The sequence below is a fragment of the Mustelus asterias genome, chromosome 5 (genome assembly GCF_964213995.1).
Source record: "Mustelus asterias chromosome 5, sMusAst1.hap1.1, whole genome shotgun sequence".
In the NCBI taxonomy this organism is placed as follows: domain Eukaryota; kingdom Metazoa; phylum Chordata; class Chondrichthyes; order Carcharhiniformes; family Triakidae; genus Mustelus; species Mustelus asterias.
The window spans coordinates 137,516,665-137,542,268 of record NC_135805.1 but is presented as its reverse complement, the minus strand read 5'-3'; the positions used below and the strand labels follow the sequence as shown (position 1 = coordinate 137,542,268).

Sequence of the window (25,604 nt, the reverse complement as noted above, 5' to 3'; positions counted from 1 at the left end):
TGGTGAGGGATTGGAATGCCCTGCCAGCATCAGTAGTAAATGCGCCTAGTTTGGGGGCGTTTAAGAGATCCGTAGATAGGTTCATGGACGAAAAGAAATTGGTTTAGGTTGGAGGGTCACAGTTTTTTTTTAACTGGTCGGTGCAACATCGTGGGCCGAAGGGCCTGTTCTGCGCTGTAATGTTCTATGTTCTATGTTCTATGAGGAAGAATTTGGCATCGCCAATGCGCCTAACCAGCAGGTCTTTCAGACTATGGGAGGAACCCACAGTCTGAAAGATGTGCTGGTTAGGTGCACCCGGAGGAAACCCATGTAGACACAAGGAAAACATGCAAACTCCACACAGACAGTGACCCAAGCTGGAAATTGAACCCGGGTCCCTGGCGCTGTGAGACAGCAATGTTAACCACCTGGCCACCCCTTATCTAAATGATGAGAGATTGCAGAGTGATCTAGGGGTCCTAGTAATTGAATCACAAAAGGCTAATAAGCAGGTACATCGTAATTAGGAAAGCTAATAAAATATTATCATTTATTGTGAGGGGAATTGATTACAATAGTAGGGAGATAATGCTTCAGTTATACAGGGCGTTGGTGAGGCTACTTCTAGAGTACTATGTATAGTACTGGTCTCATTTGAAGAAGGATGGAAATGTATTGGAAATAGTTCAGAGGAGGTTTACTAGACTAATACCTGGATTGAACGGGTTGTCTTATCAAGAAAGGATGGACAGGCTAGGTTTATATCTGCTGGAGTTAGAAATATTTGGAGGTGGGATATCATCCAATGAAGCCTCCAGATATATGTCCAACCAGCAGGCAACTTGATCAAATATATATAAGATCCTAAGTGATTTTGACAGGGTGGATGTGGAGATGATGTTTCCTCTTGTTGGAGAATCTAGTGTCAGGGGCTAATGTTTAAAAATAAGGGGTCAACCGTTTAATATAGAAATGAGGACAATTGTTTTCTCAGAGGGTTGTGAATCTTTGGAACTCAAAAGACAGTGGAAAGTGTCTGAATATTTTTAAGGTCGATAGATTCTTGATAAGCAGGGAGGTAAAAGTTACCATTAGTAGGAGAGACGAGGATCCTCAGAATAAAGGATGACCCTTTAGAACCGAGATGAGGAGGAATTTCTTCGGCAAGAGGATGGTGAATCTATGAAATTCATTGCCACAGAAGGCTGTGGAGGTCGGGTCATTGAGTGTATTCAAGACAGAGATAGATAGGTTCTTGATTGGTAAGGGGATCAAAGGTTACAGGGAAAAGGTGGGAGAATGGGGTTGAGAAACTTATCAGCCATGATTGAATGGCAGAGCAGACTCGATGGGCCAAATGGCCTAATTCTGCTTCTATCTCTTATGGTCTTATGAAAGATTATCAGGGTAGATAGGAATGTCGAGTTGACCAGCCCTAAACTTATTGAATGGTGGAGCAAACTCGAAGGACCGAATGGCCTAATCATGCCCCTAATTTGTACATTCGTATGTAGATACAAATGCTCCTGTAGCTACTTAAGTACTAGTCTCTGGTCAGAAATGTTAAGGATACTAGTGATTTTGCTCAGGATGAATGGCAGGGTATTTTCTTTGTTGGCTTCATGTTGCTGATGGTATCTCTTTACTGGTCTCGCGGTATTGTTTTGTTTGTGCCTCTGCTTGTTTCTTTCTTTCTCACTCTTATAAAGTTCTCTCTCTCTCTCTCTGCTTTTGATGGTGAGTGATATCATGTGGTCAGGACAGTAAGAATCCCTACAATACAGAAGGAGGCCATTCGACCCATCGAGTCTGTACTGACCACAATCCCACCCAGGCCCTATTCCTGTAACCCTACCTGATAAATGCTCTGATACTAGGCTAACTTTCAGACCGTGGGAGGAAACCGGAGCACCTTGAGTAAATCCACGGAGATATGGGGAGTTGTGGAAAGTGAAATGAAGTGAGTAGCAGCATAACACCTGCTCATTGTGGGCCTGCATGGTGATCTTTGTTGGGTTTTCATCTGTGACTCAGTGGATGACATTCGCGCCTCTGGAGTCAGAAAGTTGTGGGTTGAAGTCCCACTTCAGAGACTTCAGCACATAATACAGGCTGTCACTCCCAAGGAACTACCTTTGAAAAATTCATTTGCAGGATGTGGGTGTCACTGACTGGGCCAGCATTTATTGCCCTTCCTTAATTTTCTCCATTTCTGAGGGCATTTGAAAGTAAACTGTGGCTCTGGAGTCACATGTAGGCCAGACCAGGTAAGGAGAGCAGATTTCCTTCCCAGTGAAGCAGCTGGTTTTTTAATCATAGTATCCCTACAGAGCAGAAGGAGGCCATTTGGCCCATTGAGTTTGCACCAACAACAATCCCACCCAGGCCCTATCCCAGTACCCCACATATTTATACTGTTAGACCCCTTGACACTAATGGGCAATTTCGCATGGCCAATCCACCTAACCCGCATATCTTTGGACTGTGGGAGGAAACCGGAGCACCCGGAGGAAACCCACGCAGATATGGAGAGAACGTGCAAACTCCACATAGTCACCTGAGGCCGGAATTGAACCCGGGTCCCTGGCTCTGTGAGACAGCAGTGCTAACCACTGTGCCACCATGCTGCCCGATAATGGTTTATGACAATCGACAATGGTTTCATAGTCATCATTAGACTTTTAATTCCAGACTTTTATGGAATTCAAGTTTCGCCTTCTGCCATGGTGGGATTTGAACCCAGGTCCCCAGATCTTGCTCTGGGTGTCTGGACCGCTAGCCCAGTCCAGTGATTTTGAAATGGCCCAAGGTTGTGGAAGGTGCTGTAAAAATGCAAGCTTTTTCTCTTTCCTTTAATTAGTTATTTTGTGGCAACTGACAACTGCGCACTGGTTGGACAGAGAAATGTAGCTCACTTGGGTTGGCAACACATACAACAAACAAATGTTGAGGAAAGATTGTAGGATAGCGCTAAACAACAATTTGCACTTCAGACAGAGACTCTAATGCAATGTCCCATTGCCCTTTTACAGATTTGTAGTAAACGCTCGCCAAGCCAAAGATTATTAAGAGGTGTTAACAAAGGCTCTTACTCAAGTTAATTGATAGACATAAAAACTTTATCTTTAAAACCAGTCACATCTTTATTAGGAAAATGTAACAAAACCTTAAATACTTACGACTCTCTTACACTGTATCACAAATAAATGCTTCTATTCCCCTATTAAATCTACTATAATTTTACAAACATAGATTTTAACGACTTATATTTATCTAACAGATCTGTCGGGGTGTCTCTACCCACTCGTGCTGGATAGGTGTGGTGAGGGATCAGACTTCATTAAGCATACAGCTTCTTGCTTCTGTTCTTCTCTGATTCTGTTTTTCAAAACTTCAATATCTATCCTTTGAGCTGACTGAAAAACATGTGTTCCTACACTTGGGCACTGACCATAGGCTTGTCATTCAGATTGATTTATTGCATCTGCCTGACCTTAGGGCATTTGACCTCAGCCTTTTTGACTCCATTCCTATCTGGTTTTTGTCCATTTGTTCGATTAAAATGACTTTTACCTAGTGTAAAACCAAAGATGTTTGTTGCAGTTAAACAGAGCAGTCCACGTACTCAGCCCAGAGTTAAAACCTTCTGCCCTGAAGTTAGCCACATTTCCCATCAGGCCATAGTAGTGTCCTTTCTTTACTTGGCAATTTTGCATTAGACTATAGCTCACTGGTTGCAGAGGACTGACTAAAAGCATGGTTAAAGATACAGGTTTTATGGAGCATCTTTGCAGAGAGTGAGGTGGAGGAGTTTATGGAAGGAACTTTTCTATTCATAAAACTTGATTGGCTCTTTTTTGTAGGGCCTGCGCTCAAACTTTCAAAGGGTTACGTTGTTTGAAGCCGAGTTCATTCTGTGCTTCCACACCCTTCCAGTAACTGGAGGTTCCCTCCCCTCTCAAAGTGCATCATCTCACATTTATCAATACTAAATTGCATCTTCCAGCAGTCTACAGCTGACCTACATTCTCCAGCAGTCTACAGCTGACCTACATTCTCCAGCAGTCTACAGCTGACCTACATTCTCCTGAAGCCTTTAGTAACTTTTCACACTGTTTGCTGCCTCCTGCCTTTGTCTGCATGAATCCACATGTATAAGATGAAGTCGCTGATCAGGTTAACAGAGGACTCTTCACAACAGAAACAGAAAATGCTGGAGAAACTCAGCAGGTTTGACAGCATCTGTGGAGAGAGAATAGAGCCAACGTTTCGCGTCTGGATGACCCTTTGTCCATAACAACCCTTCAGTTATGGAAATGTTGATGGGTGAAGAACTTGATCACTGATGCACTAATACAGTTCTCCCTATGGCATTGAAAGCCAAGTGAAACAATTAGGTGACTTGCCTTGGGTGCTGGGTGCTTGGCATTCTCAAATTCATTCACATTGATGCAACGATCAGGTTGCCATCGTGGTTTGTTGGTGTCTGTCTCTTCCTGGGTGCTGGCATTAGTATTGCAAAATTTCAAGGTGGCTTTTAGTGTGATCTTTACTGTATTTTATCTGCCCACCATTCTTACAGAGAGATGTTTCGTGAATAAGGTTTATTTTGTTTATAAAAGATTGTAGGAAACATGGTTAAAATGAGAGAGAAATCATTATGATCAAATCTTCACTGATATTGTGCTTCTCTTACTAGGGGAAATCTGTAAATTATTACATACCACCTTCACCACCCGCAGTCTCTTGTAAAACAAAAAAGAAGAAAAGTGAAGTCAAACCCAAGGAAAAGGTGAACTATCCTAGTAAGTGCCTCCTTTATTATTACAGCGCAGGACTGAATTGGCGTCTAAAGAAACAACATTTGCCCTCTGGAGCGAACCTTATCTGCTGGGAACCCAAATCAGAAAAGCTTTCCACTGCAGCTGTCAGTTCTTTTTAATGGACATAAAATTGGAAGCCAAATTGGTAGAATTTACTGTACAAGAATAAGACTTGCTTTTATACAACCCCTTACCCACTCTCCAGATGTTCCAAAATGCTTTACAGCCAATGAACTATTTTTGAATTGCGGTCATTGTTGTAATGTAGGAAGTGTGGCAGCCAATTTGAGCACAGCAAGATCCCACAAACAGCTATGTGATCATAACTTCCAGTGAAGCCAATATAGTGCAGCATGTAATGAATAAGGCTAACGGAATGTTGGCATTTACTGCAAAAGGTCTGGAGTATACTAGTAGAGAAGTTGCGTATAGGATGTTGATGAGACCACATCTGGAGTGTTGTGTCCAGTTTTGATCTCCTTCTTTGAGGAAGGATCTGGGGGCATTGGAGGCAGTTTAGAGGAGGTTCAACAGATTGATTCTGGGGATGAAAGGGTTGACGTATGAGGAGAGATTAAACAGTTTGGGCTTATCCTTCTAAACTCCAGTGAGTATGAGAGGGGATCTGATCGAAGTATATAAAATTTTAAAAGGGATTGATAAAGTAAATGTAGACCAAATGTTTCCTCGTGTGGAGCAATCTAGAACAAAAGGTCACACGGTATAGGTTGAGAGGCGGTAGATTTAAAACTGAGACGAGGAGGAACTACTTCTCACAGAGGGCGGTGAACTTGGAACACACTGCCCCCCATAGCGCGGTGGAGTCTGAATCGTTGAATGGTTTCAAGAAGGAGATAGATATATTTCTAATAAAACAGGGTAAAGGGATATGAAGAATAGGTGGGGAGGTGGATTTGAGACCAGGGAGAGATGGGCCATGATCTGATTGAATGGCAGAGCAGGCTCGAAGGGCTGAATTTGCCCACTTCTGCTCCTAATTCCTATGTTCCTATAACCACATTGCAGTACATTACATCGGGTGAACCAAGTATGGTGCTCAAGGACAGCTCAGCACAATGGGTAAAGAAACTTGTGGAGAAGAGGGTTGGCCATTATTGGTTATTGAAGATTGAAAATGTATGAAAAGAAGGTTGAGAGGCGATTTGATTGAAGTGCTCAAAATCATGAGGTGACTGGACAGAGTAGACAGGGAGAAACTGCTCCCATTGGTGGAAGGATCGCGAACCAGAGGGCACAGATGAAAGATATTTTGCAAACGATGCAATGGCAGCATGAGGAAAAGCAGCAAGTAGTTCAGGTCCGGAACTCTCTGCCTGAGAGTCTGGTGGAGGCAGGGTCAGTTGAGGCTTTCAGAAGATAATTGGATCATCACCTGAAAAGAAAATTACAGTGCTTCAGGGAAAAGGCAGAGAGCTAGGTGAATTGCTCATTTAGAGGGTCAGCACAACCATGGCAGGCTAAATGGCCACATATGCTGTAACTATTCTATGTAACCTACGTACAGTAACTATCTTTATTTGTAGTGGGGGAAAAGTGAAGGGCTACTCAAAACCAAACGTTTCTCTGAACCCAAAGTGTGATTCCCAGGCACAGACAATAAGATAGAACTGTTACATAACAGCTCAGCCATGAGGTGCACACATTACATGTCCAGTCTATCTGATTTCTGTGGTAAACAGATAACAGTGTGGGTGCTTTACCATTAGAGAACTAACCCAATTTCCAGCATCCAGGGCATCACAGTGGTTAGCACTGCTGCCTCACAGCTCCAGGGACCCGGGTTCAGTTCCCGACTTGGGTCACTGTCTGTGCGGAGTCTGCACATTCTCCCCGTGTCTGCGTGGGTTTCCTCCGGGTGCTCCGGTTTCCTCCCACAGTCCAAAGATGTGCGGGTTAGGTGCATTGGCTATGCTAAATTGCCCCTTACTGTCCTGGGATGCATAAATTAGAGGGATTAGCGGGGTAAATATGTGGGTTTACGACGATAGGGCCTAGGTGGGATTGTTGTCGTGCAGACTCGATGGGCTGAGTGGCCTCCTTCTGCGCTATAGGGTTTCTATGAAATTCTATGATTCTATCTGAAATAGCCAAACCTTGCAGTGCTGGAGACTCTACGTTCTGTGAGCTCTTTGCTGTAAATGAATAGCCGACTGTTCCAGAGTTCAGTGATTTGCTGCACAACTTTGATTCAGCCACTTCGCGTTGCACTACATCAGCAAGAAAGATTAATGAGACAACATGAAAGTCTTACATTTCAGTCGTATCCTTCACAGCCGTAGGACATCCCCTAGCTCTGAAAACAACAGACTCAAGAACAGCTTCTTCCCTGCAGTCATCAGACTTTTGAATGGTCCTATCATATATTAAACTCATCTTTCTCTTCACCCTACCTGTAAGTGCAAGACTACATCCTGCACCTTTTCCTTTTTCCCTTTGTACTTCATGAACGACATGTTTTGCCTGTATAGCACGCACTATATCCCAGAACAAAGAACAGTACAGCACAGGAACAGGCCCTTCGACCCCCCCAAACCTGCGCCGATCATGATGTCTGCCTAAACTAAAACTGCATGCATTATGTGACAATAAATCAAATCAAATTGAATCAATTCTTTGCAGCTATTTTTGAAGTGCCATCCTGTTATAATGTAGGAAATACACAGCCGAATTATGCACAGCAAACTCCTGCCAAGCCAGAATAACAATAGTCCAATAATCTGCTCTGGTGATGTTGGTTGAGGGATAAATCTTTTCAAAGTTTGTGTGTTTTTAGAAGATTTACTTATCTGTTTTGACACTGTCCTGGCAACTTAATGCTTGGTATACCATTCACTCCGCTGTCAGAGTCAATAACTAGAGGTCATAGATTCTGAATCATTGGCAAAAGGCCCACAGAGGGGAAATTAGATTTTTTCCACTCAGTGTTGTCGTGACCTGGAATGCTGTACCTGAAAAGGTGGTGGAAGCTGATACAGTAAATCATTTTAACAGGTACTTGAGCACAATTAACTTTTACAGGGTTACGTCCAAAAGATAGGGCTGTGGACTAATCATGACTGCTCTTTCAAAGAACCAGGACAGGGACACGGGGCTGAATGGCCTCCTTCAGTGCTGTGATTTTTTAAAAAATTCAATTTTTTATGTTCTGTGAAGAAACTTGAGAATTGAACAGAAGGGCCAAGATGTGAAGGGGGAAGATGAAAAAGTGAGAAGTGGCGAAGAGTGAAGCAAGCGTGTGAAAGTGAGCGTGAGAAGTGAGGGAGGAGAATGAAAGCAAGAAGTGAAAGGGGAGGTTGGGAGAAAAGGTAAACCAAGAGCAGTGTAAGAGAGAGAGAGAGAACATCAGTCAGAAGCAAAGGAGAAGGTGGAAACTTAAGATTCATACCTTTAGTAGGCTTAGCTGACATTTGTCCCCCTCTTTTATAACTGGCGTTCTTTCCATCATCTCCTTCCTCCCACTGCCCCGTATCTCAGCCCTTGCCAATGCTTTCTGTTATTCCCCTCTGATCTCAGCAGACTCTAGTTCTCTCAGACCTGCAACCTCCTGAACCTTTCAACTTGACTTTGAGCATCCCTATCCTTCCTACAAAAAGAGCTAGCAGAACCTTTCAAATCGCTGTGCCTATCTGCAAATTCTCCCAGGATTGTTTCCAAGACTGGCCAACTGAAACTTGTCCCAGGTAGCAATTTCAGATTATGAGCCTCAAGCTCAAGTCATTACTGTTAGATCCAGCTCTCCCTCACTTCTTTTCAGGCTCCCTCTGATCCCCACTCTTTGCTTCTCCTCGCATACATACCCCACCCGTCATTCTTCAGCCCACCTTTCTCGATTACAGCATCTTTCTGACAGACTTTCTTATCGCCCTCTCATTGCTGTTGTCTTTCATGTTTCTGCCTAAGTAATGCTATTGTGTATATCTGTAAAAGAACACATGCGGGAGACTCCCAAATGTTGAGGAAAAGGGATAGAAGGGAGGAGAGATTCTGTGAATGTGAGAGAAGGAAGGAGAAACAGTTGGGGAGAGTGGTACAACATCAACTGAAGTGTGACCTAACCATAGAGTCTGGGAGATCACCTTTATGTTATAATGCATGGTTAATACTGCTGACATAAAAGATTGTTCTACATAATTTAGTATGTTGAAATCAGAATTTATCACACTATGTCCTACTCTGTCTCATTCTTTTGCAGGACTCAAGACAGTGCCATGCCTTGTCTCCTTTAGTCTTCCCTTTATATGCATATTCAACCCAGGTTTAGCATTACTATTTCTTGATGTCCATTGTTTTTGTTTTAACTGTTTCCAACCCAATGGTCCCTACACTGTGGAGTTTTACTGGTCACTCAGCTTTTCTGAAATGATCAAACTTATTCCCAGTTACATTCACCATAATAAGGTCACAGGAAATAAGAGCAGGACTTGTGGTCTATAAACTATGCTCCACCATTCGTTAAGACTGTGGCTGATCTGATTGTGGCCTTAACTCCAATTTTCTACCTGTCCCCATAACCCTTGACTCCCTTGTAGACCAAAAATCTGTGTAACTCAGCCTTGAGTATATTCAATGACCCAGTTTCCAGAACACTCTGGGGAAGAAACGGTGGCACAGTGGTTAGCACTGCTGCCTCACAATGCCAGGGACCCAGGTTCAATTCTGGCCTCAGCTCACTGTCTGTGTGGAGTTTGCACATTCTTCCCGTGTCTGCGTGGGTTTCCCCTGGCTGCTCTGGTTTCCTCCCACAGTCCAAAGATATGCGAGTTAGGTTGATTGGCCATGCTAAAATTGATCCTAGTGTCAGGGGGATTAGCAGGGTTAATGTGTGGGGCTACGGGGAATAGGGCCTAGGTGGGATTGTGGTTGGTATAGACTCGATGGGCCGAATGGCCACTTTCTGTACTGTAGGAATTCTATGATTCTAAGAGAATTCCGAAGACTAACTACCATCTTAGAGAAGAAATTCCTCCTCATCTCCATCTTAAATGGGAGATCCCTATTCTGAGACAGTGCTCCCCTGTTCTAGATTCTTCAATGAGGGGAATCATCCTCTCAGCATCTACCCTGTCAAGCCCGCCTCAGAATCTTCTATGTTTCAATAGGATTGCCTCTCATTCTTCTAAACGGCAATGTGTATAGGCCCAACCTGCTCAACCTTTCATCATAAGACAACCCTTTCATCCCAGGAATCAGCCTAGTGAATCTTGCCTGCAAATATATACCTCCTTAAGTAAGGAGACTACAGGCCATTGAGGTGGGAAGCTTGAGATGGGAAATTTCCCAACTTGGCAGACGTGTCCTTATATAAATGGCCTTTGCATACACTATTTTCATTCAGTAGAGATGGGAATGGATTAGTTCAGGCCTGCTGACCCCAGAAGCAGTTCGAGTGCAGCCACAGAGGCATGCAATGTCTGGCAATCTTTTTCTGTTGATGCAGTTTCCAGGTGGCCTAATCATGAATGCTTTGTTGCGCTCCAGGGCTCACTAATGGATTAGTTCAACAAAGGGTTTGTTTACAAAGACTGAATTGGAGTATTTGCTTTGATTGATTGACATTATTATGAGGTTATAATAAGTTATACTTTAATTTTTTAAAAATGTCTATATGTTTGTACAGTGGCACAGTGATCAGCACTGCTGCTCCACAGCTCCAGGGACCCGAATTCAATTCCGGCCTTGGGTGACTGTGTGGAGTTTGCGCATTTGCCCCGTGTCTGCATGGGTTTCCTCCGGTTGTTCCGGTTTCCTCCCACAATCCAAAGATGTGCTGGTTAGGTGGATTGGCCATGCTAAATTGCTCTTTAGTGTCCCAGATGTGTAGGTTAGATGGATGGTAAAAGTGTGGGGTTACTCAGATAGGGCAGGGGGGAGAGCCTGAGTAAGATACTCCCGACAGAAAGTCGGTGCAGAGGTGATGGGCTGAATGGCCTATTCTGCACTGTAGGAATTCTATGATTATGTGGACAAGAATAAGAGGTGAAGTGAGATAAATCTTCTGTTATTGAAACTATGAATGGCTCTGTCCAATTAACACTTTTATAAGATTGTAAAATCAATAGTTTTTTCCAAAGAAGATTTTTGAATGGATTTTTAAAAAAAAGTCCATTTCTAATGTGCCATTGTTGTTATATGGCTTGTTGCTTCTGTTGTGCATACTGGGTAAGTGGGCACCTTTTAGAAATACCATTCAAAAGGTTCTGCAATTCATAATTTGGCTAAGAACTCCTTTGAGGGACAATGAATCATAGGTCTCCGAGAAGCAGGCTTGACTCCATGATGATTGTGCAGGGTTGTGGGGATGTAAGATACCTACCCCCAAAATGGGACTGAATTGGTCAGGAAATTTAGGTGTGAGTTGCCGGCGCCAGGAATGGGGCGGGAATTGTGGAATCCAGTCATGCCCATCATTCCTAGCGATCGTCCAACCTCGTGAATCTGGCTCCAAAACTTCAAATTGTGCTCCATGGGCGCAAAGAATTTATCTAGCACCTTTAATGTAGTAAAATATACTAATTAGCTTAAAAGGAGCAGGTTATAATTAACACCGAACCTCATAAGGAGTTATCAACTTTAAAGTTTATTTATTAGTCATGAGTAGGCTTACATTAACATTGCAATGAAATTACTGTGAAAATCCCCTAGTTGCCACACTCTGGCTTCTGAGGGAGAATTTAGCACAGCCAGTGCACCTAACCAGCACGTCTTTCAGACTGTGGGAGGAAACCGGAGCACCCGGAGGAAACCCACGCAGACATGAGGAGAACGTGCAGACTCCACACAGACTGACCCAAGCCGGGAATTGAACCCAGGTCCCTGATGCTGTGAGGCAGCAGTGCTAACCACCGTGCCACCGTGCCGCCCAACGGATGACAAACAGTTGACAAATAACTTACACAAAGTGGTAGGTTTTATGGAATAGCTTCAAGGAGGAGAGAGATGTGAAGAGGTGAGCAGGTTTAATGGCTGAAGGCATGGCTGCCAGTGGTGGAGCAATTAAAATCAGGAACACTGAAGGGGCCAGAATTGGAGGAACATGAAGATCTCTGACAGTAGCCTGACTGGAGGAGATTACAGAGATAGGAAAGGGTAAGGCCAAGGTGGAATTAAAAAAACCAGGATGAGAAAATTAAATTCAAAGCGTGGTCGATGAGAAACGAACCAAAGATTGTCACAAATTAATGGTTTGCTTTATACTGCTGATTGCTGATCATGCCTTCAACTTATGCACAGGCCTACGAGTAATGCTAATCGCGGCTATAAAGGAAATGAAGATGAAGAAGGCGACTTCTGTCAGTGCGATGTATAAATACATCACTGCTACCTACAAGTATGACATTCAGCGGAATCGCAATCTAATCAGGAAGACCTTGGCCAAACTTCTTGCAGAACAAGTGATTGAACAGGTCAAAGGTCATGGATTAGCTGGGTCCTTCAGGATGGGAAAGAACTACAAGGAACAAGTGAAAAGAAATGGATCAGAAAAGCAGGTATGGTCTATTTTAATTCACTGAGAGCGTTTCGATTTTTAAACGTAGGAACAGGAGAAGGCCATTTAACTCCTCATGTTGATCCCTGATCTTACTCTACGGGCAGAATTTTCCCATCTCGCCCGCCAAGGGAATCGTAGCAGGCGGGGCAGGACCATGCGAAGGTCTGTTGACTTCGGGTGTGATTTTACGATCTTGGGGTGAGCACGGCCAGAAAATCCCACCATATATATCTGCCTTTACCCCATGTCCCTTAATGGTTAACAAACATCTATCAATCAATCTCCATTTAAAATTAAAGTCGTATCGCTTGCTGTTTCCAGAAAATAGTTTCAGGATTCTGCCACCTTTTGTTACATAGAATCATAGAATCCCTACAATGCAGAAGGAGGCCATTCGGCCCATTGAGTCTGCACTGACCACAATCCCACTCAGGACCTATTCCTGTAACCCCTCATATTTATCCTGCTAATTCCCTTGGCGCTGGGGTCAATTTAGCATGGCCAATCCACCTAACCCACACATCTTTGGAGTGTGGGAGGAAACCAGAGCACGCCCACGATGACACGGGGAGGACATGCAAACTCCACACAGACAGAGACCGGAAGCCGGAATTGAACCCGGGTCTCTGGCGCAGTGAGGCAGCAGTGCTAGCCACTGTGCCACCATGCCGCCCTATTAAATTCCATTAAATATTACCTTATTTTGTGTAACCTATCCACTTAGATTAACCTGTGGAGTCCAGGGGCTGGATTTTCAGATTTTCAAATGCCCAATTCTGGAACTCGCCCTTGCATTCCCGGCACCGGTAATTTTCACCAGTGCAGGATAGTGGTAAAGGGTAGTGAGCCCACACCATGCACTCCCAACCTGGCCAGATCTATTGCAGGAGCAGGAATCTCACAGCCCCTTGATTTTCGTGGAGTCGTGCAGCTTCTTCATGACTTGTGGTTCACAGTGCATCAGATGAATCGTGAACCAGAGTCTGGATTTGGGAATCTTTTGAAAGCCAAGATCAAATGGTCTTCCTCATAACCCCTTTAAGTCACCTCCACGGCTCTTTCATCCCCATGCACCCAATATGGGCCTTTATAGAACTTCTAAGACTCCAATTAGAATACGGTATTGGGCTCCATAATATAGGGAGGATATTTGGACCTTAAGAGTATAACTTGGGTTCACCAACATGCTGCAGGTCTGAAAAACTATTACTATGAAGAAAGGCTTGAAAACCTGGTCTTTTTTCATTGGAACAATACAAATTTGGGTCGAATAGGAGTGTTTAAAATTATGAAAGGATTGACAGGGTGGATAGAAGCAGATTGTTCGAGGGATCTAGAATGAAGGTCCATAATATAAGAGGTTTGGAACTGAGGGCTCGAGAAATGTCTCTGAGTTGAGAAGCTGTGGAATTCACTATCAGAGTTAGTGGTTGAGACAGAAACTATGCCAATGTTGATTAGGTTAAGTTAAATCTGCTGGGTAGATGAAGGAAAAGGAGTTGAAAGAATATGGAAACAGGATGGGTAAATGTGATGAGGACTATTTACTCACATGGAGGTTAAATCCTGATGTAGAAACATAGAAACTAGAAGTGGGAGTAGGCCGTTCAGGCTTTTGAGCCTGCTCCGCCATTCATTATTATCATGGCTGATCATATTCAATTTCCTGATCCACCCCTCCTTTCACCATACCCTTTGATCCCTTTAACCCCAAGAGCTATATCTATACATTTTGGCCTCCACTACTTTCTGTGGTAGTGAATTCCACACATTCACCACCCTCTGGGTGAAGAAATTTCTCCTCACCTCCGTTCTAAAAGGTTTACCCCTTATCCTCAAACTATGACCCCTAGTTCTGGACTCTCCCACCATCAAGAACATTCTTTCTGAATCTGCCTTGCCTAAAACTGTTAGAATTTTATAAGTTTCTATGAGATCCCCTCTCACTCTTCTAAACTCCAATAAATACAACCCTAACCAACATAGTCTCTCCTCATGTGACAGACCTGCCATCCCAGGAATCAGCCTGGTAAACCTTTGCCTTACTCCCCCTATAGCAAGGACATCCTTCCTCATACAAGGACACCAGTTGGACAGGGAGCCTGCTTTTGTGTTATTTCTATGCATTTCTGTGTATGTATTGGCCAATTTGTAGGTACTGTTTTACTTGATCTCATTATTTCTGCTTAGAAACCAAGCCCTGTGAAAAATGTGTTACATATTTTTCTAAATAACGAGCAAGAGGTGAAAAGAGAAGAAGGTGACACAACTCCGAATGCCACAGAGCCAGACAAACTATTGGCGAGTGATTCTTTAGTGTGTCCCCTGGAAAATGAAAATGATTGTGGAGAGACTGGGCGACACCAGAATCCAATAAAACCACCTGAAACATCACAGGGCTTTGACTCAAAACAAGAAGAGGTGGCTAATGGAGGGTCAGAGAGGATTCCATCCGGACAAGGGATCACGGAGAATAACGCAGTCAATGAAGTAAGAGAAAGTTCTGTTACTCCACTGCAGCTGACGATAGGGGATGAAAGTTGTCCAAAGGTCCTCCAGAGAGAAGATCTGGATGTGATCCATCCTGCTAAAATGGCCCTTCCCTTTAACAACTTGAAGTGTCATTTTGAATGCATTTGTGGAGAAAGTGGACTGGTCGATTATAAAGCACGGGTGCAGTGTCTGAAATGCCATTTGTGGCAGCATGCGGCATGTGTCAATTACAAGGAAGGAGACCTGAAGGTTAGACCATTCTACTGCCCACACTGTCTGGTCACAATGCAGCCTGTGCCCACCTCCGCCACCCTCATCATTTCACCCAGTTCAATCTGCCACCAGTGGGTGGATGAAATTAACAGGCATGTGAGATCTTCTTCCGTTTCCATCTTGGTAAGGAATCCTACAGTGAAACATAAATAAAACTGGTGTGAGTCTTAAATGTATGGTTTTCATTATCGTTATCACTGCTTTATTCTTTCACACTTGTTAGTTCTCGTATGTTAGAATTATCTATCGGGAGATAAGCAAAGAACAGTTTTTCTGTGAGCACTTTACTGAGTGCAGCCTTGGAGTGACACCGCTGATTCATGGTGGCTCAGTCCTGGCTCTCAATCGCTTTACAGTGCATTTAATCCAAGAAATGATCTTGAGGCCAAAGATTGGGTGGTAAATGAGTTTATTTATTAGTGTTCCAAGTAGGCTTACATTAACACTGCAATGAAGTTACTTTGAAAATCCCCTAGTTGCCACACTCACACCTTTTCGGGTACACTGAGGGAGAATTTAGCACGGCCATTGCACCTAACCTGCACGTCTTTCGGACTGTGGGAGGAAACTGGAGCACCCGGAGGAAACGCACGGAGAGAACGTGCAGACTCCGCACAGACAGTGACACAAGCCGGGAATTGAAGCCAGGTCTCTGGCGCTGTGAGGCAGCAGTGCAAACCACTGAGCCACCTGTAATGTCCCAATCACACACAATCCATGTTGTCCTTCAAGTATGATATCCTGATATCCTTTCAGTATTTTAATCTTGTTGCATTAAAATCTATGTGATCTATGTGGAGCGGCACGGTAGCACAGTGGTTAGCATTGCTGCTTCACAGCTCCAGGGACCTGGGTTCGATTCCCGGCTTGGGTCACTGTCTGTGTGGAGTTTGCACATTCTCCTCGTGTCTGCGTGGGTTTCCTCCGGGTGCTCCTGTTTCCTCCCACAGTCCAAAGATGTGCAGGTTAGGTTGATTGGTCATGCTAAAAATTGCCCTTAGTGTCCTGAGGTGCGTAGGTTAGAGGGATTAGTGGGTAAATATGTAGGGATATGGGGGTAGGGCCTGGGTGGGATTGTGGTCGGTGCAGACTCGATGGGCCGAATGGCCTCTTTCTGTACTGTAGTGATTCTATGATTCTAGAAAAATCTCTACAACAAAGTAGGTTAACTTAATTTTAAAAATAGTTAATTTGTAAGATGTTTAGGTATTTGCATCCATTCTAGCGTGATTAGTTCTTGTGGTAGTTTAGAGTACTTTAGTTTTTTAAAGCAGCACCTGCATTGACATTTTTGACTTCCCCCTCCACAGGTGTACCAAGGAGTGAAGAAGCATGGCTTTATCCAACCTCATGCCCTGGCAAAACATGAGATAGTCATCACGACATACGATGTGCTTCGATCGGAGCTAAACTATGTTGACATTCCTCACAGCAACAGTGATGATGGGCGTCGATTACGTAAAGAGAAGCGCTACATGGCTATTCCAAGCCCATTAGTTGCAGTGGAGTGGTGGAGAATCTGTCTGGATGAGGCTCAAATGGTGGAATGTGCCACTGCCAAGGTGAGAATGCAAATGTTTAAAGCTTATTTATCAGTGTGACAAGTAGACTGACATTAACACTGCAATGAAGTGAAAATCCTGTAGTCGCCACACTCCGGCCCCTGTTCGGATATACTGAGGAAGAATTTAGCATGGCCAATACTCCTAACCAGCACGTCTTTTGAACTGTGGGAGGAAACTGGAGCACCCGGAGGAAACCCACACAGACGCGGGGAGAACGTGCAAACTCCACTCCGACAGTGACCCAAGCCAGGAATCGAACCCGGGTCCCTGATGCTGTGAGGTAGCAGTACTAACCACTGTGCCACTGTAAATGTCACTATATCAATGGGCCCCTTTATTCTGCTGAAAAATGTAGGCATTGTACTTGACAGACTAGATATTTGTCATGTAATTTTAAGGTAAGTATTTAAAAGATATGCACAGTATGTATGTACTGTCTGTCGTGTCAGCAGAATTGCTGTATCTGTAGCTATTCTTCACAGCCCGCAGGTGATGAGGATCTTACCACAAAATATCAGCTCTCAGTTAGTAGTGGCAAGCTGAAGGTCCTGCGTCTGATTCCCATTTCAGATACCTAAGCACGCAATCCACTAACTGCCTTCTCAGGTGGATGTTAAAGATAACACATCACTATTTCACAGAAGAACAAAGACTTCCTGCCTGTTGCTCTGGCCAATATTTATCTCTCAATTAACATCGCAAAAAGCAGATTAACTGGTCTTCATCACACTGTTGATGGTGGGAGCTTGCTATAAGCAATTTGGCTGCCATATTTCCTACATTACAATATCACTTCAAATAAGAAAGTATTGCATTGTCTATAAAGTGTTTTGGGATGTCCTGAGGTTGTGTGGGGGGGGGGGGGGGAGGGGGGGGGGTGTGCTCTACATAAATGCAAATATTTCTTTCTTTGATATAGCTCATCTTTATGATATTAACTTTTGTCTGTGTGGAGTTTGCACGTTCTCCCCGTGTCTGCGTGGGTTTCCTCCGGGTGAGGCAGTTTTCTCTCGGTCCAAAGGTGTGCGGGTTAGGTGGATTGGCCATGATAAATTGCCCCTTAGTGTCAGGGGGACTAGCTAGGGTAAATACATGGGTTTATGGGGATAGGGCCTGGGTGGGATTGTGGTCGGTGCAGACTCGATGGGCCGAATGGCCTCCTTCTGCACTGTAGGATTCTATGAATAAGTGAGGACAAATGAAAATTGAGACCGCTCTGCATCTTCATTTTGAGACACAAGGATTTTCACATCAACCTGTACACACATAACAACTCTTATCTGTCCCTTGATTCTCTTCCTTTCAGGCTGCAGAAATGTGTCTACGGCTAAGTGCTGTCAATCGTTGGTGCGTCACGGGAACTCCAGTCCAAAGGGGGTTAGAAGGTAATAAATTTCTCATTCTTGAACATCTCCTGCTATGATTCAAAGTGTCTACCCCCAATAAGATTTCTCTTGTCCATACTACATATTGGAACTGCACTTGATAAAGTAACTTGTATTTGCAAATGGTAAACATGGAAACATTGAAGATAGGAGCAGGAGGAGGCCATTTGGCCCTTCGAGCCTGCTCCACCATTCATCACAATCATGGCTGATCGTCCAACTCAATAGCCTAATCCTGCTTTCTCCCCATAACCTTTGATGCCATTCACCCCAAGTGCTATATCTAGCCACCTCTTGAATGCATTCAATGTTTTGGCATCAACTACTTCCTGTGGTAATGAATTCCACTCAGCTACTCCCTGTGGTAATGAATTCCTAAGCCTAATACAGGAAAAGAAAGAGCAGATCCTTGTTGAACAAATCCAGAGGATCCACAGTGTTGAACTTGTTAATTAATTAGTTACCTGAGTGGCGTAAGCGATGGCCTAGTGGTATTATTGCTAGACTATTAATCCAGAAACTCAGCTGAGACACTCAACCAAGGTCCATCTGCCCTCTCAGGTAGATGCAAGAGATCCCAGGGTACTATTTCAAAAAAACAGCAGGAGAGATGTCCGGGCTAATATTTATCCCACAACAAGATGGCAAGGCGATAGCCTACTGGTATTATCGCTAGACTATTAATTCAGAAACTCAGCTAATGTTCTGGGGATCCGGGTTCGAATCCCACCATGGCAGGGGGTGGAATTTGAATTCAATAAAAAATATCTAGAATTAAGAATCTGTTAATGACCATGAAACCATTGTCGATTGTCGGACAAACCCATCTGGTTCACTAATGTCCTTCAGGGAAGGAAATCTGCCGTCCTTACCTGGTCTGACCTACATGTGATTCCAGAGCCACAGCAATGTGGCTGACTCTCAACTGCCTTCCAAGGACAACTAGGGATGGGCAATAAATGTTGGCCGGCCAGTGACGCCCACGTCCCACAGATGAATTTTTTTAAAAACTTGCACTTTTTTAAAACTTTTGTAATCAACACACAATTTTGGTGTGTCTGATTTATTTCTCCTTTTTTTTTCTTAGACCTATATGGATTAGTTCTGTTTCTGGGTGTGGACCCATATTGGGTTAAACACTGGTGGGACCAACTCCTATACCAACCTTACTGCAGGAAGAATCCTATTCCAATTTACACCCTCGTTGCAAAGATCATGTGGAGAACAGCAAAAAAGGATGTGCTTGATCAGGTACAAGTGCCCATCTAGATATCAGTGAGAGTGGGGGGGGAGAATGTGCAACACACAAACGGGGAAACTCGCAGCTGGCCTGAAGTTAGACCTCTGGCCTTCATCGAAATAATCCAGGTGGGCCGCCAATGCCTGACATGCCTCCATGGGCAGCTCTCACTTTTTATAGCAATGTTGGGCAGCACGGTGGCACAGTGGTTAGCACTGCTGCCTCACAGCGCCAGGGACCCGGGTTTGATTTCAGCCTTGGGTGACTGTCTGAGTGGAGTTTGCATGTTCTCCCCGTGCCTGCGTGGGTTTCCTCCGGATGCTCCAGTTTCCTTCCACACTCCAAAGATATGTGGGTTAGGTTGATTAGCCATGCTAAATTGCCCCTTAGTATCAGGGGGGCTAGCAGGGTAAATATGTGGGGTTACGGGGATAGGGCCTAAGTGTGATTGTTGTCAGTGCAGGCTCATGGGCCAAGTAGCCGCCTTCTGTACTGTTGGGATTCTATGATTTCCAGGCCTTCTGCCTCACCAACTAAGTCTGATTTGAGGTGGACAGACAGACAGTCACAGCTGTCAGGACAGTCTTCTTGGCTCCGTTGCTTTGGACGAATTCTGACCAGCTTGGTCCCAATACCTTCTCTGCTCAGTGAAGACTGTTTCCTCTGAGGTGGGAGTGCCTAAATCATGTGTTAGACCCCCCATTTACGCACATAAAAGGGGTAAAACTTATTTTCTCGCTGCCAGGAGCACCAACGAAATGGCCTGACCCAGCTTCCGGTCAGAAGTTTTCCAGATGTCTTAAGGCACAGGTCCCAAGTCCCTGGTAGTAGGCCTCATTCCATCTGTTCCACACTACAAAATGGATGCAATTTGTACCCCAGTATTATAAGTTAATGAAAGGACAGTGTGCACTATTAATATGCGGCAGAACAAATTGTTCTTTGATTCTTAGAGCCAACATAGTTACAACTAACAGTGAAGATGGCACTTCCCACAGTTCAAAAGAAGCAACAAGTAGTATTACAACTGGAAGTAGTTGTAACATTACTACAGCTCACATGATCCTTTCTATTCTACTCAGATCAGATTTTGAGGTCCTCTTCTGTCGTACCCCATCTCAGTTTTGGATAATCCCTTGGTTTAGAACCCCCAATCTCATATTCGCCATCTCTTGGTATAGTATCTCATAGAATCCAAAGATTCATAGAATCCCTACATTGCAGAACAAGGGCATTCGGCCCATTGAGTCTGCACTGACCACAATCCTACCCTGCCCTATCCCCGTAACCCCACGTATTTACCCTTCTAATCCCATTGCTAAGGGGCAATTTAGCATGGCCAATCCACCTAACCTGCACATCTTTGGACTGTGGAAGGAAACCGGAGCGCCCGGAGGAAACCCATGCAGACATGGGGAGAACGTGCAGACTCCACACAGACAGTGACCAGAGAACAAAAAACAATACAGCACAGGAACAGGCCCTTCGGCCCTCCAAGCCCGCGCCGCTCCCTGGTCCCAACTAGACCATTCTTTTGTATCCCTCCATTCCCACTCCTTCATGTGGCTATCTAGATAAGTCTTAAACGTTCCCAGTGTGTCCGCCTCCACCACCTTGCCCGGCAGCACATTCCAGGCCCCCACCACCCTCTGTGTAAAATACGTCCTTCTGATATCCGTGTTAAACCTCCCTCCCCCACCCTCACCTTGAACCTATGACCCCAGAGGCCAAAATCGAACCCGGGTCCCTGGTGCTATGAAGCAGCAGCGCTAACCACTGTGCCGCCCAGTCTAATATCTCAAATATTAGATTCACAAAGAACAATACAGCACAGGAACAGGCCCTTCGGCCCTCCAAGCCCGCGCCGCTCCCCGGTCCAGGATTGAATCCTGAATCCAGGATCCCCGCCCAATTTTCCAGCCTATCTACATCCTAATATCCTATCCACCGAGCTGTCCCTCACAGCTACGATGCTTTGTTCATCACAACCTATTAACTCACCCCCACCCCCCCATTCCAGACCATGTGATCTCCAGGGAGAGGCGCAAACCCAGAGTGAAAACCCCAGGGCCAATATGGGGGGGAAAAAAAATCTGGGAAATTCCTCTCCGACCCCCTGAGGCGATCGAAACGAGTCCAGGAGATCACACTGGCCCTGATCGGAAAATGCTTCCCAACCCTATTCATTTCCACTTACCATTGTTTGGGATGTACTGCGTTGGTGTTTGTTGTTTATCCAATTTTTTGCCACCATTTCCAACTGAAGTGGGTGAAAATACAGGGATTGGAATGGCTAATTCTTTGCCACTTTCTCCTGCTACTTACAGAGGAATGCCACTTCTAGATTTCACAGCAGAGTTGTTGCTGTTTCTGTTGACGTTTTTGGCTGAGTGTTAATGGGTTTGATGAGAAAACTGGGCGTCTGTCCCATCTTGTCATCACCCTTGTGCTGCTTTTTTCCCCAGATCCAGATTCCCCCTCAGACTGAAGAAGTCCACTGGCTGCAGTTTTCACCAGTAGAAAGACACTTCTACCATCGACAGCATGAGATTTGCTCGCAGGATGCACTGCAGAAGCTGCGGAAAATTTCCGATTGGAGTATTAAGTTGAGCAGCCTGGACAGGCGAACAGTTGGCTCCATTCTGTATCCCTTGCTGAGATTAAGACAAGCGTGCTGTCATCCGCAGGCTGTACGAGGAGAGTTCCTTCCATTGCAGAAGAGGTACATGTACATTGAAAAGTTTATTTATTGGTGTCACAAGTAGGCTTACATTAACACTGCAATGAAGTTACTGTGAAAATCCCGTAGTTGCCACACTCCAGCGCCTGTTCGGGTACATGGAAGGAGAATTTAGCATGGCCAATGCACCTAACCAGCACGTCTTTTGGATTGTGGGAGGAAACTGGAGCACCCGGAGGAAACCCACGCAAACACGGGGAGAACGTGCAGACTCCACACAGACAATGACCCAAGCCGGGAATCAAACCTGGGTCCCTGGCGCTGTGAGACAGCAATGCTACCCACAGTGCCACCATGCTGCCCTGTAAGATAGAACAGGGCCCAAAAACCAGAGCCATAACATTTCCCAGATGTTGAGAGACAGTGTTTAAATCACACATTCATATGTAGAAAGCTCAATGTAGAAACTCGGCTCACTCAATCCACGTCAGCATTTACCCTCGATATGAGGAAATAGTCTTCATAAGACCAGATTTTCCAGACACTGGATGTACAACCCAAGAAACATATTGGGGCCCAGTGGAGGTCCTGACAAGCTGACCTCCATGAAAATTGCCTGGGAACTTCCAATGGGCAATTGCCCTGCTCCCTGGAATCCTCCGTAAAAGATTCTGTAGAGAAAATTCTCTTGTTGTTCCTTCTGACTCTCTTATATTTAATTATGTCCCTGTGGTTCCTTCATAGAATCATAGAAACCCTACAGTGCAGAAGGAGGCCATTCGGCCCATCGAGTCTGCACCGACCACAATCCCACCCAGGTCCTACCCCCACATATTTACCCACTAATCCCTCTAACCTACGCATCCCCAGGACTCTAAGGGGCAATTTTTAACCTGGCCAATCAACCTAACCCGCACATCTTTGGACTGTGGGAGGAAACCGGAGCACCCGGAGGAAACCCACGCAGACACGAGGAGAATGTGCAAACTCCACACAGACAGTGACCCGAGCCGGGAATCGAACCCGGAACCCTGGAGCTGTGAAGCAGCAGTGCTAAACCACTGTGCTACCGTGCCGCCCTTAGCTTCTTAGCTTCTTAACTGTTTATGAACACATTGCTCGGAAGATACATGGAAGTGGATTCAAAAGAGACTTTTAAAATAGTTACAAATGAATATTATAGGGCTGTGGGGAAGTGGGATTAATTGGATATCTCCCTCCAAAAACTGACAAAGGCACATTGGGCCAAATAGCCTCCATAGGTTCTTTGGTTCCATCGTGCTGACAGGCCTTTCTCAATTTCAAACAATCCTATTATTCCTCTTAATCTGTGTCATTTTAATAAAAAAATACCCACACTTTCAAATGTGGTCTTATCCTGTGAATGAGCATCTGTGGATTTCTTTTCTGACCACTGTAAGCACAAACTTAATGGATTTGTCAGTCATTTTGTTTCCTAACTCGGTGAAACATTTATTCTCTCTCTCTCTCTCCTCCCCTCTCTCTCTTTGTCTTTTGCCTCTCCCTCCCAGGATATTGGGTTGACTGGGGAGGGAGATGCGCCAATTTAATTGTGGAGGTGACAGGCTGGATGAACCAACTGTTGTTTTTATAATTGAAAACAGAAAATACCGGAAGCCACTTGGATCAGGAAGTATCTAATCAGAGAAGGATAAAAGATTAACGTTTCAGGGTTTCCAATCTCTGTCGTGACCTGTAAACCTTTTCTCTCACTAAGGGTGGAATTTTCCCGACCCCCCCGCCGCAGGAATCGTAGCGGGAGGGATAGAAGGTTCAGCAGACTATCCGTTGACCTTGGGCGGGAATTTCTGGTCTAAGGCCGAACGCGGCCGGAAAATCCCACCCTAAATGCTGCCTGACCCATTGAGTGTTTTGCTTTCAGATTTTCAGCATCCACAATATTTTCCCTTTTTGACATGTCCTATCATTCTTCATATTTATCTGGTCCTAAGTAATGCCTTTAATTGGGCAATCCCTCATATATCTATCTGTCCTTGCTGCCTTACTGGACAATCCAATTCCCATATTCACCATGTTCTGTATAAATAAGTTATGTGTAGCCTGTCCAAGCACCTTTTCCTCTTAAGCTACTGTAATGATGTGCTATATACCTAATGATCTGTAAATACACCTGTTAGTGGGTACCTACTCGCTTTTTTAAGAAAAGGCATGCATTTCCATAGCACTTTTCAGAACACAGTAGTTCTCAAATCGCCTTTCAGCCAATGGAGTACTCTTAAAGTGCAGTTGCAGTTATAAAATAGCCAGATGGTGTTCAGCAAGCTCCCACAAACAGCAAATCAAATAAGATTCTATTTTTAATTGTTGGTTTAGAATAAAATAGTGGGGAGGACACGAAGGTGAATTCCCTGCTTTCTTTCGAGTTGTGCCGCAGGATCTCTTGAGAGGGCAGATGGGGCATCATTTTAAGATCCCATCTTCCACAGTGCAGCATTCCCTTGGTACTGCGATCATAGCACTTAATTGTATTCAGGTAGTATGGAATTAACCAGGGATTTATTCTATAGGAACAGATTGAAATAGTGGTTCATAGAATCCCTACAGTGCAGAAAGAGGCCATTGGGCCCATTGAGTCTGCACCGACCACAATCCCACCCAGGCCCTATTCCCATAACCCCATACATTTACCCTACTAATCCCCCGACACTAGGGTCAATTTAGCGTGGCTAATCTACCTAACCAGCACATCTTTTGGACTGTGGGAGGAAACCGGAGTACCCGGAGGAAACCCACGCAGACACAGAGAGAATGCGCAAATTCTACACAGACAGTGACCAAGGCCAGAATTGAACCTGGGTCCCTGACACTGAGGCAGCAGTGCTAAGGTTGTTGGGTTCGGAGTTATATGTTTGGAATGTGTATCTCTGCAAATGAATGCATGTAAAAGTGTGTAAAGAAAGGTTCCAGTTCATTACCTAGCTTTCTGAAATAAAACACACCCCAGCGGAGTGTTAGGTATTAGCTGACGTCGTGTGCTCAAATCTCTGGATTGCGTCTAGGTCCCAGGACCTTGTGACTTCAAGGCAAGAGTGCGACCAATTGAGCCACAACTGACATTGCAAGATGTTTGCCCGCTTTCGAGCTGGCAAGTGCAAAGTTTGGCAATTCCTTTACCCAGATTATTTTTGTTCTTGTGATTTCAGTACCATGACGATGGAAGAACTCTTAAAGTCTCTTCAGAAAAAATGTTGCACAGAGTGTGAAGAGGCTCATCGACAGCTAGTGTGTGCCCTGAATGGATTGGCTGGCATTCATATTATCAGGGGTAAATACACTTGTTCCTAGTGGAGTTTTTTTTGCCTCTTTATATACGATACTAAATATGAATCTACTAAGTTTAGTAGATAAAGGGGATAAGGGCTATGAGAATAAGACAGTTAAATTTCATCAAAACTTTATATGGACCAAAATGGACTAATTGGGTTGAATGATCAATATGTTTCTGTGTTGTACTTGTGTGTATTTCTATAATAGCCCTAGTTCAATGTGTACATGCTAGCTTAATTCATGTATATGGGCTGGAGTGTTCCACTCTGTGGTCAACAGTCTGCACATTCACTTTAATATATGAAAAATCACAAGCTGCCAAGCGCAGGAATGATATACCCAAG

The 25,604-nt window shown here is 44.5% G+C and overlaps 1 protein-coding gene across 5 annotated transcripts in view; it reads left to right on the top strand.

Annotated features, from left to right (window-relative positions):
• The window catches only part of shprh (SNF2 histone linker PHD RING helicase), an 88,126-nt gene that overhangs the window by 17,583 nt on the left and 44,939 nt on the right, over window positions 1-25,604 (top strand). For 4 of the 5 annotated variants that reach the window (XM_078213349.1, XM_078213351.1, XM_078213350.1 and 1 more), the window contains 8 exons: window positions 4,682-4,787; window positions 12,057-12,313; window positions 14,506-15,204; window positions 16,392-16,643; window positions 17,953-18,031; window positions 19,119-19,282; window positions 21,737-21,993; window positions 25,137-25,258. In XM_078213349.1, the coding sequence (XP_078069475.1) occupies window positions 4,682-4,787; window positions 12,057-12,313; window positions 14,506-15,204; window positions 16,392-16,643; window positions 17,953-18,031; window positions 19,119-19,282; window positions 21,737-21,993; window positions 25,137-25,258 (1,936 nt within the window). The remainder of the gene's footprint in view (window positions 1-4,681; window positions 4,788-12,056; window positions 12,314-14,505; window positions 15,205-16,391; window positions 16,644-17,952; window positions 18,032-19,118; window positions 19,283-21,736; window positions 21,994-25,136; window positions 25,259-25,604) is intronic. The other variant, XM_078213353.1, reaches the window with a different exon arrangement.